Source organism: Myotis nattereri, assembly GCF_964212035.1.
Source record: "Myotis nattereri genome assembly, chromosome: 4".
NCBI lineage: Eukaryota > Metazoa > Chordata > Mammalia > Chiroptera > Vespertilionidae > Myotis > Myotis nattereri.
In genome coordinates, this window is record NC_138079.1 from 7,335,050 (window position 1) to 7,347,805 (window position 12,756).

General features: G+C 49.8%; 1 protein-coding gene across 1 annotated transcript in view; it reads left to right on the plus strand.

Annotated features, from left to right (window-relative positions):
* Positions 1–3,403: 3,403 nt before the first annotated feature.
* Positions 3,404–12,756, plus strand: part of OSMR (oncostatin M receptor) — a gene marked incomplete at its 5' end in the record, with an annotated part of 35,400 nt that continues 26,047 nt past the window's right edge. Inside the window, 3 exons of the mRNA XM_081089960.1 lie at positions 3,404–3,476; positions 7,234–7,388; positions 11,505–11,676. Of these exons, the coding sequence (XP_080946086.1) occupies positions 3,404–3,476; positions 7,234–7,388; positions 11,505–11,676 (400 nt within the window). The remainder of the gene's footprint in view (positions 3,477–7,233; positions 7,389–11,504; positions 11,677–12,756) is intronic.

Below are 12,756 nucleotides of genomic sequence, written 5' to 3' on the forward strand. Positions count from 1 at the left end.
GGCTCTATGTATGCCCTGAGGGCACCTGCATTTATACCCGGGCCAGGACCCCTCCCAGGAACTCCTAGCGTGTATCAGCTCACTCCTTGATGTCTATCTCCATCTCCATGTCGCAGTGGAGCCCCTGACACAGCCCACTGAGTCTCTTCTGCTTCTCCATTCCTGACATTCCATTCTCCCAGGGGCTCGGCGAATGCTGGCTCACGTTGTCACCACCACGCCCTGCCAGCTCTGTCTTGCCATCCCTTTGGGATTCCCACCACTGCCATCACCCTGGTCTCAGCCAGCGTGTTTTCCCGGACTGCTGCTGTGCCCCTCCCTGCCCTCCCTGCCTCTGCCCTCAGCCCGCAGTCCCTTCTCTCTCCCAGCCTCCCTGCCCCTGTGAGGTGGGGCATGAGGTGCCGCGTGGTGCCCTCTTTCCCAGAGTAGAAGCCTCAGTGTCAGAAATGTCTCTCTGGTTTCTCTCCTCTCTGCGGGCCCCAGCTTCCCCCCTGCCCCTCCCCTCCTTGCTCACTCCCAGGCCTGGCTCCTCCGCCCTCCACACTGCCAAGCCCTCGCCTGCCCCAGGATCTTTGCACATGTCGCTCCCTCACTTCTAGGCTTTTCCCTGTTAGTCAGGGGCCCATCAGCAAACAGCTGGGCCCTCTGAACTGAGAACTCGGGAGGATTTATGCACGAGGCGTGGAGGGGGCCGCGTGGGTTGTGCAGTCAGTCACCTGGGACTTGTAAGCAGCCCGCTCTGAGCCCGGGAGGGCTGTGTCTGTCCCACTGTGTGAGCCCCTGTGCTGCTGGGAAAACCATTCACAGGGCATTTCCCAAAGGGGGTTCCGCGAGCATCGCTGGAGTGTTCCAGCTGCTGAGGCTCATTCTGCACGTTTCGGTGAACTTTGTCGGTTTTACCAGGAGGTTTTCTGACAAAAGCCGGAGTGTGTGGTCCTTCTGTAAGAGATGCGGAGGCAGCGGCCATGCGGTGACACCAGGGAAGGAACAGCCACGTGGCTGGTGTGTGGGCAGTGGCTGCAGGTCACGGTTGCCACCTGCCCAGCATGCGTAAAACTGTGCACATCACACGGATAGAAATAAAAACAGCAAAGCTGAGTGGTGCTGAGCTGCCCCCAGGCCCAACCTGCTGCTTGTGAGCCGGCGGGAGAGGCAGGCCTTCAGGCAACACAGTCCCGGTGGTTCCGGGGTTTTGCTGCCACACCCAGACCACGGAAATGCGTCCTTCCTCAGTACTTACATACTTCACTTGTGCTTTATGACAGCTTTTATTCTTTAATTTCTGCTTACCCTTAATGGGGAGGCAGCTTCTAACTTTGGGTTTTCCATTTCTCTACCCCTGTGACTTAATTTTGCAACATGTAAAATATCAGCTCTGCTAGACGCTGCCTTTTTGTAAACATGTTAAACAGGCCTTTCATGTGGAGGACATGGGGCTGTGTGCCTGTCACCTCCTGAATCCTCCGCCTGGAAATTCAAGGATGAGACTTCCTTGCGGGGGTGGTGGGGGCGCCTGCGCCCTGGGTGATGCCACACACTTCTCCTTGGCATTTTCCTGGGCTTCCCTTTGGTTCTCAGCAGAAACTGTTTCTCTGACATGAGTCCTCGCCTCCCTGACCTTCTATCCAGTTGCAATAGGAACCTATTTGAAGTTGTAAGTGCAGACTTTAGAGAGGTGTGGATGACCTGTTGGCCAAGTGCAAGTAGCAGAGAGCCATGCTTCAAAGAATGTGAGCAAAGGTTGTCGTCTGCAGACTTCCGCTTCCGTTGCAATTGGGCTCAGCTCACCTGTAGGCAGGTTTGGCTGCAGTAGAGTCATTTAATGTTGGGTTTACCTTCTTCCTGTCTCCACTGTCAATCCCATTTAACTGTAAATACTATTAAAAAATAACTTGAGCCCGGCCGGTGCCGCTCAGTGGTTGAGCGTTGTCGACCTATGAACCTGGGGGTCATGGTTCGATTCCTGGTCAGGGCACATGTCTGAGTTGTGGGCTCCGTTCCCAGTAGGGGGCATGCAGGAGGCAGCTGATCAGTGATTCTCTCTCATCATTGATGTTTCTATCCCTCCCTCTCCCTTCCTCTCTGAAATCAATAAAATATATTTAAAAAAATAACTAGAGTGTGGGTAGTGAGAATTGATGGTCTGGTTCATTGACTCTCCAGGGTTGGCCGAAAGCCAGGTGGCCAGACAGAGGCAAATTTTGACCTTGCACTGTTCCAGTGCTTCTCTCTGCGATGAGTCAGATTTGAAGTAGAAAAGCGACAGCCGGTGCTTCCCCTAACACACTGCTGATTGAATTAAGAGCGCATTGGCCCCTTGGGGTCATCCAGGCCCGTTCTCGTGCCCCCGACTGTCCTGTGGTCAGACCCTGGTGAATCAGGACTCTGGCCGGTGGTTGAAACCCTCTCCGAAGGCAAGGAGAACGGGAACTTGTTTTGAACAGTCAAGCGCAGTCTCCGTTGGTGGAATGTGTTCACTCCTCCCAGGTGTGACTTTACTGAGGGAGACGGGGAGGAGGGACGATGAGTTCCTGAAAAGTAATTCACACTCAGCCCTGTTGAGGCTGGACTTTGTTCTCTTTCTAATCAGTCGGTCTTTTATATTTAACTTCTGTTTCCTTGCTTTGCCCTTCTTTTTGTAAAAAAAATAGATTTTTATTGATTTCAGAGAGGAAGGGAGAGGGAGTTAGAAACATCAATGATGAGAGAGAATCATTGATCGGCTGCCTCCTGCACTCCCCCTACTGGGGATAGAGCCCACAACCTGGGCATGCGCCCTTGACTGGAATCAAACCCGGGACCCTGCAGTCCGCAGGCCGACGCTCTACCCACTGAGCCAAACTGCTAGGGCTTCTTTGCCCTTCTTTACCAACCCTTGGCTTGCTTTGAAGAAGTTGGTGGATAAGTTAGCTCCTGCCACGGAGCCTAAGGGACAGACAGCGTTGCTCTCGGTCTGGGATCAGCTGGTGGTGGCTGGGTGTGGCGGGCCTCTGGCTGAGCTGGGCTGGACTGGCCCAGCTGGGGTGACTCAGCTCTGCTTCCTGGTTGCTCATTCTCCTCGTGGCTCCAGTGGGGTAGCCCCGAAATGTTCTTTTCGTGCCAAAGGTGGAAATGGAAAAGAGCAAGCAGAAATACACAGGTCTCTTTAGGCCTAGGCTCCAAAAGCACGCCATCACTCCAGCCTCATTCTGGCCAAAGCAAGTCACGTGAGTGGGGACATGTGCCCTTCTTATTGAGTGGGAATCCAGAGTCACGTGACAATGGGCGTGGATAGAGGGAGGGAAGAAGAATGGCAACTTTAATGCCAGCCTCTACCACAGTTGGCTCACAGAAACTCGCCCGAGCCAAAATTACATAAACTTTCCTTTCCTTGTGGTTTATTTTTTTCAGGAAACCAGAACCTATGGCGCCCATGGCAGTGTTTCAGGCAACATTCCTCTTGGCATTGCTGCCTTTGAGTGCTTACCAGAGCGAAGGTAAGTGGAAAACACAGTCGAGAGAACAATCACATAGAGGAAAAAGGAGGTAATTGGCTGCCTTGGAGAAAAGTTGCACAATTCTTTTTTCTTTGGAAATTACATGGAATTGGTGCGTAACAACAGGTACCTTAGTCACGAGCTTCCTGATCTTGATGACTTAATCTTAATAAGTCACCGTTGACCCTGACCTCCTGGCCATGGGGGCGTTTGCGAGTAGACCTAACCCTGCAGAACTTCATGGCTGATGCGTTGAAATGGCCATCACCAGGGAGATCTTTCTGCACCTTGCTGCGGAGAGGCGGGGAAACTGCCCAGGGCTGGCCACTAAGTCAGAACACGCTGTGGGTCCCTCTGCCACATTCACTGAGAAGCTGTGAGCTGCAAGACAGCCCTGCTCGTGCTGAAATGCTCTGTGTGGATTTAAGAAAAGCATTTATCGCTTAGCTGCTTCCCCAGGGAGGGTACTTTGAAATACATTAACTTTATAAACCAAGTCAGTAAGAATTCAATTCTTCTAAAATGTTTGTGGGCACTTCAGTTTGAAGGTGGATTCTTAGAGCTGAGAGTGTTTCCGTTGGTTTATAAAGTGTGTGCTGCTTTCTCCTGTGTTTTACAAAGCTCTAACTGTTCTGTTCGTGTGTTTACTTTCCTCTGCACTCCCTCCTAAGACAGAGGAAGGCACATGCTCTCTGTAACTACCCAGACAGCTCCTGTCCATGGATTCATGAAGAAGACATTTGCGAGAAACATCCATAGAACTTTGCAATTTTCCCTTAAAACTCCATGAAAAGATATTTGGAAATTTTTAGAAAAGGAGATTTTGTTCTCATAAGAGTTCAGTTTTCTGTCTGAGATTCTTTAGGTCTGGCTTGACTTCTTTCAGCTTCAGGGCACATGGGAAAATGCCACTTTCATGGCTTGTTAAAAATCATCGTTTGACTGTTGGTGTCTTCCCTAATCTGGAGCTGAACGGTAGGAAATAGGATTTTTTATCTGTAGTATGTCCACCCCTCCCCCACCTCAGGAATATCTCAGGGTGACCCACCTGGCCACAGGGTCCCACCTCAGAGAACCCCAGGCGTAGCCAAGCCTTCGGCACCACACTTCCCTGGGGAATTCTCATTATCTGCCCCGAGGGCTACTGGCTGTGTGCCTTCTCCTCACAAGACCTCTGCTCTCTGTCCCCCTCAGCTCCTGTTGTTTAGACCAGACATGCGCCTGCCTGTTTCTCTCCCACCAGCCTTGTTTCTGCCTCCAGCTTTCTCAGCCAGGCATGCCTGAGTTGCTAAGTAATCCTGTGTTCGTCCTCGCCTACACTACTTGGATTCCTTCCTCCATTTCTGCTGCATCCAACCAAGTACCTACTAAAGCTCCCCACTCACGCTAGTGTCCTCCCATGGGACCACCCACCAGCTCAGGTGTGGCCAGGCCTCCCTGCGTTAGCCCCGGGCTCACGTCTGCATCACCAGAGACCAGGATGGTAGCCTCTGGCTGGGTTTTCTTCCAGTCTCTTGTGTGTATGTACGCACAGACAGAGATAAAGATGTAAATGTGCAGACTTCTTTACAGAAGTGAAATTATGCTGTCTATACTGGGGATATTTATACTTAAGTGTGTGTGTGTGTGTGTGTGTGTGTGTGTATGCATATACATATATATGTATGTATTTAAGTGTGTGTGTATATATGTATATATTAGAGTACATATACTTATGTTAAATATATACTTATTAAAGTACATAGAGTATAGAGTATATATTGTATATAGCATAAGTATGTATACTGGGGAAATATACTCTATACAGCAGTGGGCAAAAGTAGGCTTACAGTTCTTTGTATGGAAAAGTATATAATACAAGAATAAATAATAGAAAAATAAACTCTGTTTTATGTACTCATAGATGTAGGCTACTTTTGCCCACCCCTGTATACTTATGAGTATATGTACTTTAATATAGCATATCCTTATTAAGATGATTAATACAACATACAATGAGAGTTGTTACCTTTGAGGTTAAATGTTCTTCTAGAAATAACATTATATTAAATGGCTGCATCGAGTCCCATCTTGTGAATGGACCATGGTTTATTTCCTTAAGTGGTGTCGGGGCCAGACAGAGAAACTGGATGGGAAGGTGGGAGGAGGGGCTGTGACTGAACCAAGTCAGTCTGATTCCCAAGCCTGCCTCTCTGGCAATACTCCAGGGCAGCGCTAGGGAAAGAGCGCTGGGCCGAGGGCCAAGGGCCTTGGGTTCTGGTCAGGTTGTGCGGTTTTGGGAAAGTCACTTCCTTTTTTGCTTTAACCTCAATTTCCTCATCTGAGAAACAATGGGATTGGACTTAATCTCTAAATCCCTTTAGCTCTCCGACTTGACCTTGGCCTTCCCCACCATTTCCCAAGGAAGTCCTAGATGGCCTTTGACCAAATTATTTTGACTGACTGATGTCTCTCCAGTATTTGAGTCACTCAACACTTGCTGATGCCTGTGCCAGTCTAGGACTTCCCCTTCCGTCTAACACAGCATCCAGTAGTTTGCTAGAGTTTCCAGAAATAAAGCTGATACCAGTAGTTAACTGGCACATTCAGCAGGCAGTCACTGATGCCTGTGCTGGGACAGGTGTGGTACTGGTCTTTGTTTCACTGAGCTGAGTAAGCCTTGGTCTCACCCGTTTAGCTCGCAGTCTATGGGGAGACAAACACACAACAGACTTGTACAGCACTCTGCGATCAGTGCTCAAACAAGGGCCTCGGGAAGCAGCCACGGGGAGCAGAGAACGCCAGGCAGGACACATGGAGGTGTTAGTGAGGAATGGCTTGTCAGGCACTTGAGACCTCGCAGAGATCCTGGATCTCTGTCATTTGAGATCAACGTGCGTTATGGGTAAGACACTGTGCCAAGTGCTCGGGACAAGAGTCCATCCAAAGACGCATAAGCATCAACCTCTGTCCTTCAAGGAATTTGAATCTAGAGTGAGACCAACAACAACAAACAGGCAAAATGAAATAAGAGCTCGGAAAGATGGGGGATTTTGCATGCACCCCGCTTTCTCTGGTGCCATTGGCTCCACAAGGGTTAAAAACATCCTAAAGTCAGACACCTTGAAAATCTCTCATTTCAAGAGTCAGTTGTGTCTCTCCAATAGGTTCATTCCTCGAGCAAGGAACCTTGTCACGATTATTTTATTTCACACCAAATGCCTCATATGTTGCGGATGCTGCTCTCATCCAGAAAGTTCAGTGAATTCTTGCCAGAGGTGTTTTAAGTTCTGTGCATTGAGATGGGCTGTTTCCCACGTTGTAGCTATATAATGAACAACAAAATACTGACTTTCAAAACAAGCTTTCATTTTTGACTTCCAGAAATATGAAATTGATAGCAACAAGTCCTGTTGTTCCGCCTTGCTGTGAATTTCCAAGCTAGTTATAGTATCCAAAGAAGTGTCCTTTATTGTTCCATTGTTAGATAAATCTGTGCAATTTGTTTAATTATTTATTGTTTGTATTATTTGTTTCACTGTTTATCAATGTATTAACTTGCTGTGTATCGTTGAGCAAATGGTTTCATTCATCTCAGTCTTAATTTCTTCATCTCCCGGTGATTTCTAAACTCCCAGCTTTTCAAGGCGTCTGACTTCAGGATGCTCACGTGAGCTGTGCCTTTCAAAGCGAAACACTGAGGATACTGAACCATACTGACCCGTGGCTATCCAGTCCCACTCCCACCGTCATTTCGTGTCTCGCTTTGGTCTTTCAGTCTCGTCCGAACCTTTATCGCTGAATGTGTCCATCAGTTCCGCACAGCAGCGTTTGCATCTACAATGGAGTGTCCGCAACCTGACTCATCCGGAATTAAAGATGGCTTTTCAGATCGAGATCAGTAGAATTAAAAAATCCAATGTCATCTGGGTGGTAAGTTTTGTTTTGTTTTGACTCTATATTTTAAAAATCCTTTTCTGGTGCCACCAATTTTCTTTGATAACATACAGAAGATCCCAGTATGGAAACACGTTAGCAACGCAAAACAGTGTTCCTAAACAGTCGCATTTCTGTGTTTTTAGTGAAGAGGATCGGGGACAAAGTAATGTGACAGTTTGGTTGGGCAGGTTGGATGGGAGGCATGAACGGCTCATTTCTTTGGTCCTGCGGGGCGCCTCAGAAGGCTGTTGGGTCGGTCCCAGTGAGTACCGACTCCCCGTCTATGAAGATCAACCAGCTTAGCCCTCTTCCTTCTTTCTTCCCGCTCCACCAGAGACTTTGTCAACAAGATGTAATTTTGGCAACATTTTCTTGCCAGCGTGGCTTCCAGTCAGTCTTTGCTTGCACTGTGCTGACATGACAGCAAGGAAGAATGAGTCTGGCACCTTCATGTTCTGGCCGGAAAGCTCTTCATCATGGTGGCCTTGGTCACATCGCCGGTGGCTTTTCCTGTAACAAATTAAGTGAGGAAAACCCTGATGCCACACTTTCGCTTTTGAATTACTTGGTTGGATTTTTCGCTCGTCTTGATTCCTATCATGGCCGTGTCCGTTTTGCCTGATGCTTCCTCGTCTAGTGCAGCGGGCACTTGTCTGGTTTCTTTCAGTGGTCATGGGTGGTCTGGGGCACCTTAATACTCTGCGGCGCACCCGTTCACGCATTGTCCTGGGATGGAGGAGGACGGCGGCATGTTTCCTCGTTGGAGGGGCGCGGAGGAGCTGCCTGCAGAGAAGGCAGACACGGGTCGTGTTGTTACTGGGACCTCCCTTACTCAGTGCAGGACCACTCCTCTCGGGCCAGGGAGGCCGGGGTCCAGGAGTCCCGATGGCTAGCTCCTTCAGGAAAGCAGGAAGGCCACTCATTTTAAAGCCTCCAGTGACTTTCCTCATCCACTGTTGCATCTGAGGTCTGAGTGAAATACAGTTCTGACTCTGTCGACGTAGGATGGACAGCAGGTGTATAACTCTACCCCCAGTGAGAGCTGTTTAGTGTTCTGATTATAACACTAGCCATGTCTACGGAGAGCTCTTCACCTCCCAACATCAGCACATCTTCCCACCCTCCCACCTCATACTAACCAGGTCATGAAAACAGCCCAAACACAATTCATCACGTTAAAAAAAAAAAAAATCACAGGATTGATGCATTCAAGGAAAGTTTTCTCTCCTCTTTCCAAGGCTGTAAACACCACAAACACGGTGTGGTTAGACGGAGCCCACGCGTGGTGTCGGGGAGAAGCCACGCCGCTGCCTGCTGATGAGCGGCTGGGGAGGGGGGGGAGGGTGGCGGGCGGGGAGGTACTCAGCACGTGGCCTTAAACCAGCGGTTCTCAACCTGTGGGTCGCGACCCCTTTGGCGGTCGAACGACCCTTTCACAGGGGTCGCCTAAGACCATCCTGCCTATCAGATATTTACATGACGATTCATAACGGTAGCAACATTACAGTTAGGAAGTAGCAACAAAAATAATTTTATGGTTGGGTCACAACATGCGGAGCTGTATTTAAAGGGCCAGAAGGTTGAGAACCACTGCCTTAGACCGTGGGCCCAGGTCCGGGCGCTGTTCAAGGCGGGGGTCCAACAAGCTCACAGACAAGGGTGTCCTGCCCAAGGGAGGGTCGCTGACCAGTGCTGTGAGGCTGATGTGGGACTTCCAGCAACTGGGAAGAAGGGCTGCTTGAGCCAAAAAATGTCTTTATCCCGAGGTCAGTGAAAAGATGGGAGTGGCAGGATCTGACTGGAAGTGTTTAAAAAGCCTCCTCTGCGTGTGCTGTGGAGAGCAGGTGGGGGGACAGGAGGAGGCCACGTGTGACCAGCAGCAGGCTGTGGGGTCGGTCCAGAGGAGAGGCGCCTGGGGGTGGGGGCAGTGGAGGCAGAGCGGCCAAATATGAGAGAGATGCAGGAGGGGAGACCCAGTTTGTGGCTTGTTGATATTATAGAAAGGTCACCATGATGGGTACAGTTCCTTTTCTTTGTACATTGAACAATATTGAAGCAAAATGCACTTGAACTTAAATAGTGATTAATGGTCAGGTCCACTAAACTGGTACTTAACAACATATGTTTTATAATCTAGAAATGAAGGGATGCCACACACTGAATAAAATATAAACGACGTACACGTCGGAGTTTTGCATCGATCAGGGGCGCGGTCAGGTGCGCCCAGGTGACTGAGGTGTGCAAAGGTAGCATCCAGGAAGCGAGGGACTCCTGGGGAAAGAAGACCTCGGCATTTGCCAATTCCAGGCTGTGCGACGTGTGTGCGCATTGCCCACCCCCTCACTGCGGGGGTTGCCATTGGCCCTTAGCGCCCTGGATGCCGACTCAGTTTCCCCAGGGAGCGCCAGTGGTTTGTTGCCTCCGTCTCCCAGCTGTGGGGCCAGAATGCAGGTTTCTGGAGAGCCCACTGCATGGGTGCCTGGAGCTGTGAAGTGTGAAGATTGCCCCACAGTCCCTCTCTCTTGGGGCCATGAGTCAGGAGCACAGCCACAGGTGGAATGCCAGCAGCTGCACACGGTGCACTGGGCGGCTTCAGGAGAGCAGGCAGGGAGGGAGCCAGAGGAAAGAGCATGGAAGGCTTCCTGAAGGAGAGGGGGGCTGCTTCCAGGGCAGAGGGAGCATGGGGGCACTAAGCCCACACGGAGGTGGGAAAACAGAGAGTTATTGCAGAATGGGGGTGGGCCGCGGTGTCCAGAGAAGATTCCTGCAGGGAGAGGGGGGTCAGAGTAGATTGTAGGCAGCCTGGAATGACGGGTGAGATGTAGAGGAGCTATGGAAGCCTAGAGAATCCTATCTAATAAAGAGGGAATATGCTAATTGAACCTCACATGATCACAAAGATGGCAGCGCCCACAGTCAATAAGGAGGGAATATGCTAATTGACTGCCCTGCCCTCAAAGATGGCGGAGTCCACAGCCAATAAGGAGGGAATATGCTAGTTGACTGCCACGCCCTCAAAGATGGAGGGTGCTGCTCTGTGTACCTGCCTTCAGAGACCCCCAGTACCCTCAGCCCCCCAGCCGCCTAGGACCGCCCGAGGCTCAGGTAACCAGGGCCAGCCCGAGGTGCAGGCAAGCCTCAGATCGTGGCTGCCCAGCTGCCCAGGGCCACCGGAGGCTTAGGTAACCAGGGCCGGCCGAGGCTTGCGCTGCCGGCAGTGGCAGCAACAGAAGTGTGATGGGGTGTTGCCTACCCCTGATCGCCAGGTTGCCTCCTGCCCCTGAGGGCTCCTGGACTGTGAGAGAGGGCAGGCCAGGTTGAGGGACCCCTCTCCAGTGCATGAATTTTCATGCGCCGGGCCTCTAGTTAGAGAATCAAGTCCCAGTGTCTTAGGAAGCTGAAGACTAAAGCTGTACAGGATGACCAAACTGCAGTTCTGCATGAATGAGCTTCCCAGGGAACAGTCTGAGCCGGTCCTGGGTGGTTAACATCTCTGGGAACTAAGATTCTGACAGATGGAGCTTGAGAGAGGGGATATGGTCCCTGTGGCCACCATCTCTGTGAAGAGAAGAGACACAAAAACTAAGGGAGACATGCGGAGCCATCTGTTGACCTCTGGGAGACCTTTGAACTCCCGGCACCATGAGAATGGCTTTCTCCACCGAGACTTGTCTGACCTGATCAGGCCCTGGCTAAAACTGAACATAACATCATACCCATAGATCTTGCTTACTTTTAAAAGCAGGACTCAAGTAATTCTCTACCAGCTGGCAAGACTTTTCTTAGCAGGTCCTGTGTGACCAGCACTGTGAGCACCTTCATCTCTGGTCTCTTCCCTTGAGAATGAGTTGCTTCCATTTCCTTTCACTTGCTCCACTCAGACCCCCTGGAATTGGAGGCCCAGAGTGGTGGGAGCCGAGTCTTTGAGAAGCAAGAGGCTCTGGCCGGTTCCTCGCTGAGTCGTCGGAGCACGGGGAGCCGGCTGGGAAGGATGGCCCGTCCTGGCTCATGCTATGGAGTTGCAGGGGGTGTGTGCTCTGGGATAAGTCCAGGAAAGCCCTTTTCCAGGACAGCATGGCTGTGTTCCCAACGGTTTCTCTTGACTTCCAGGAGAACTATAGCACCACTGTGCAGCAGAACCAGACCCTGCACTGGACATGGGAATCCGAGCTGCCTCTGGAATGTGCGACGCACTTTGTAAGGATACGGGGGAAGGAGGATGACGCCTGGGCCCCCCAGCAGAGGGTCTGGAGCAGCTGGAGCTCATGGGTGAAAGTGGATGGTAAGAAGCAAGGTGATGCCCTAGCTGGTTTGGCTCAGTGGATAGAGCGTCGGCCTGCGGACTGAAAGGTCCCAGGTTCGATTCCCGCCAAGGGCACATGCCTGGGTTGTGGGCTCGATCTCCAATAGGGGGCGTGCAGGAGGCAGCCGATCAATGATTCTCTCTCATCATTGATGTTTCTCTCTCTCTCTCCTTTCCTCTCTGAAATAAATAAAAAATAAATGTTTAAGAAAAAAGAAAGAAGCAAGGTGATGAAAGAGTGAAAGGGTTTAATGTAATAATATTTGGGGATCAATAGTCCTCTTTGTGGTACTCGCAGGACACCAGTCGTTTCCTTTGGCTCCCATTGGAACAAGCTTATTTCCCATTGGAATGAACAAGCTTGGGTGGGAAACTAGGCCCCAGGAGAGAGACGTCTGAGATTTGGCCTCTGAATCTATTCATTGAAATAATTATGCAAATCCAGACCATTTTTATTTCATTTCCAAATGTGTAGGGAAGGCTAAGGGAGCCAAGCAGGACACGAGCTGTACATGTTTGTATTAGAATGACACACACAGTGTGTGTGCGGCTCTGCCACTGTGTCCTTAGAGCAGTCACAGGCAACATGGAAATGAATGACAGTGATTGTTTTCCAATAAAACTTTATTTACAAAAACAGATGGTGGGCTGGCGTTGACCCCTCAGTTAGTTTGCCAGTATCCCTAATGTGGAGAGAAGGGAGGGACATATGGAAAAATGAAAGCAATTCTTTGAGTAATGAGACTATAGATAAATACACTTTAAGTATCACTTAATTTTGTTAATTTAATTGTTATAATTAAAATTTACAGTGGGTATGCCACCATTTCTTATGGTTCAGCTATGCAATATCATTTGGTTCTCTCAACTATATATCCTGCCAAGTTATCTGGAATTCCAACCAACGGAACCATTTCTTCATTAAGTGCTTATTCCAGTTTATGATCTCAAATGGATAACACATTAACCCATGAGTAGCCTAGGGATTAGTTTAATACTAAATAATAGAATTAAATCTACATTCTTGTCACTGTTTTAAGCACTATACAGACTGACTCC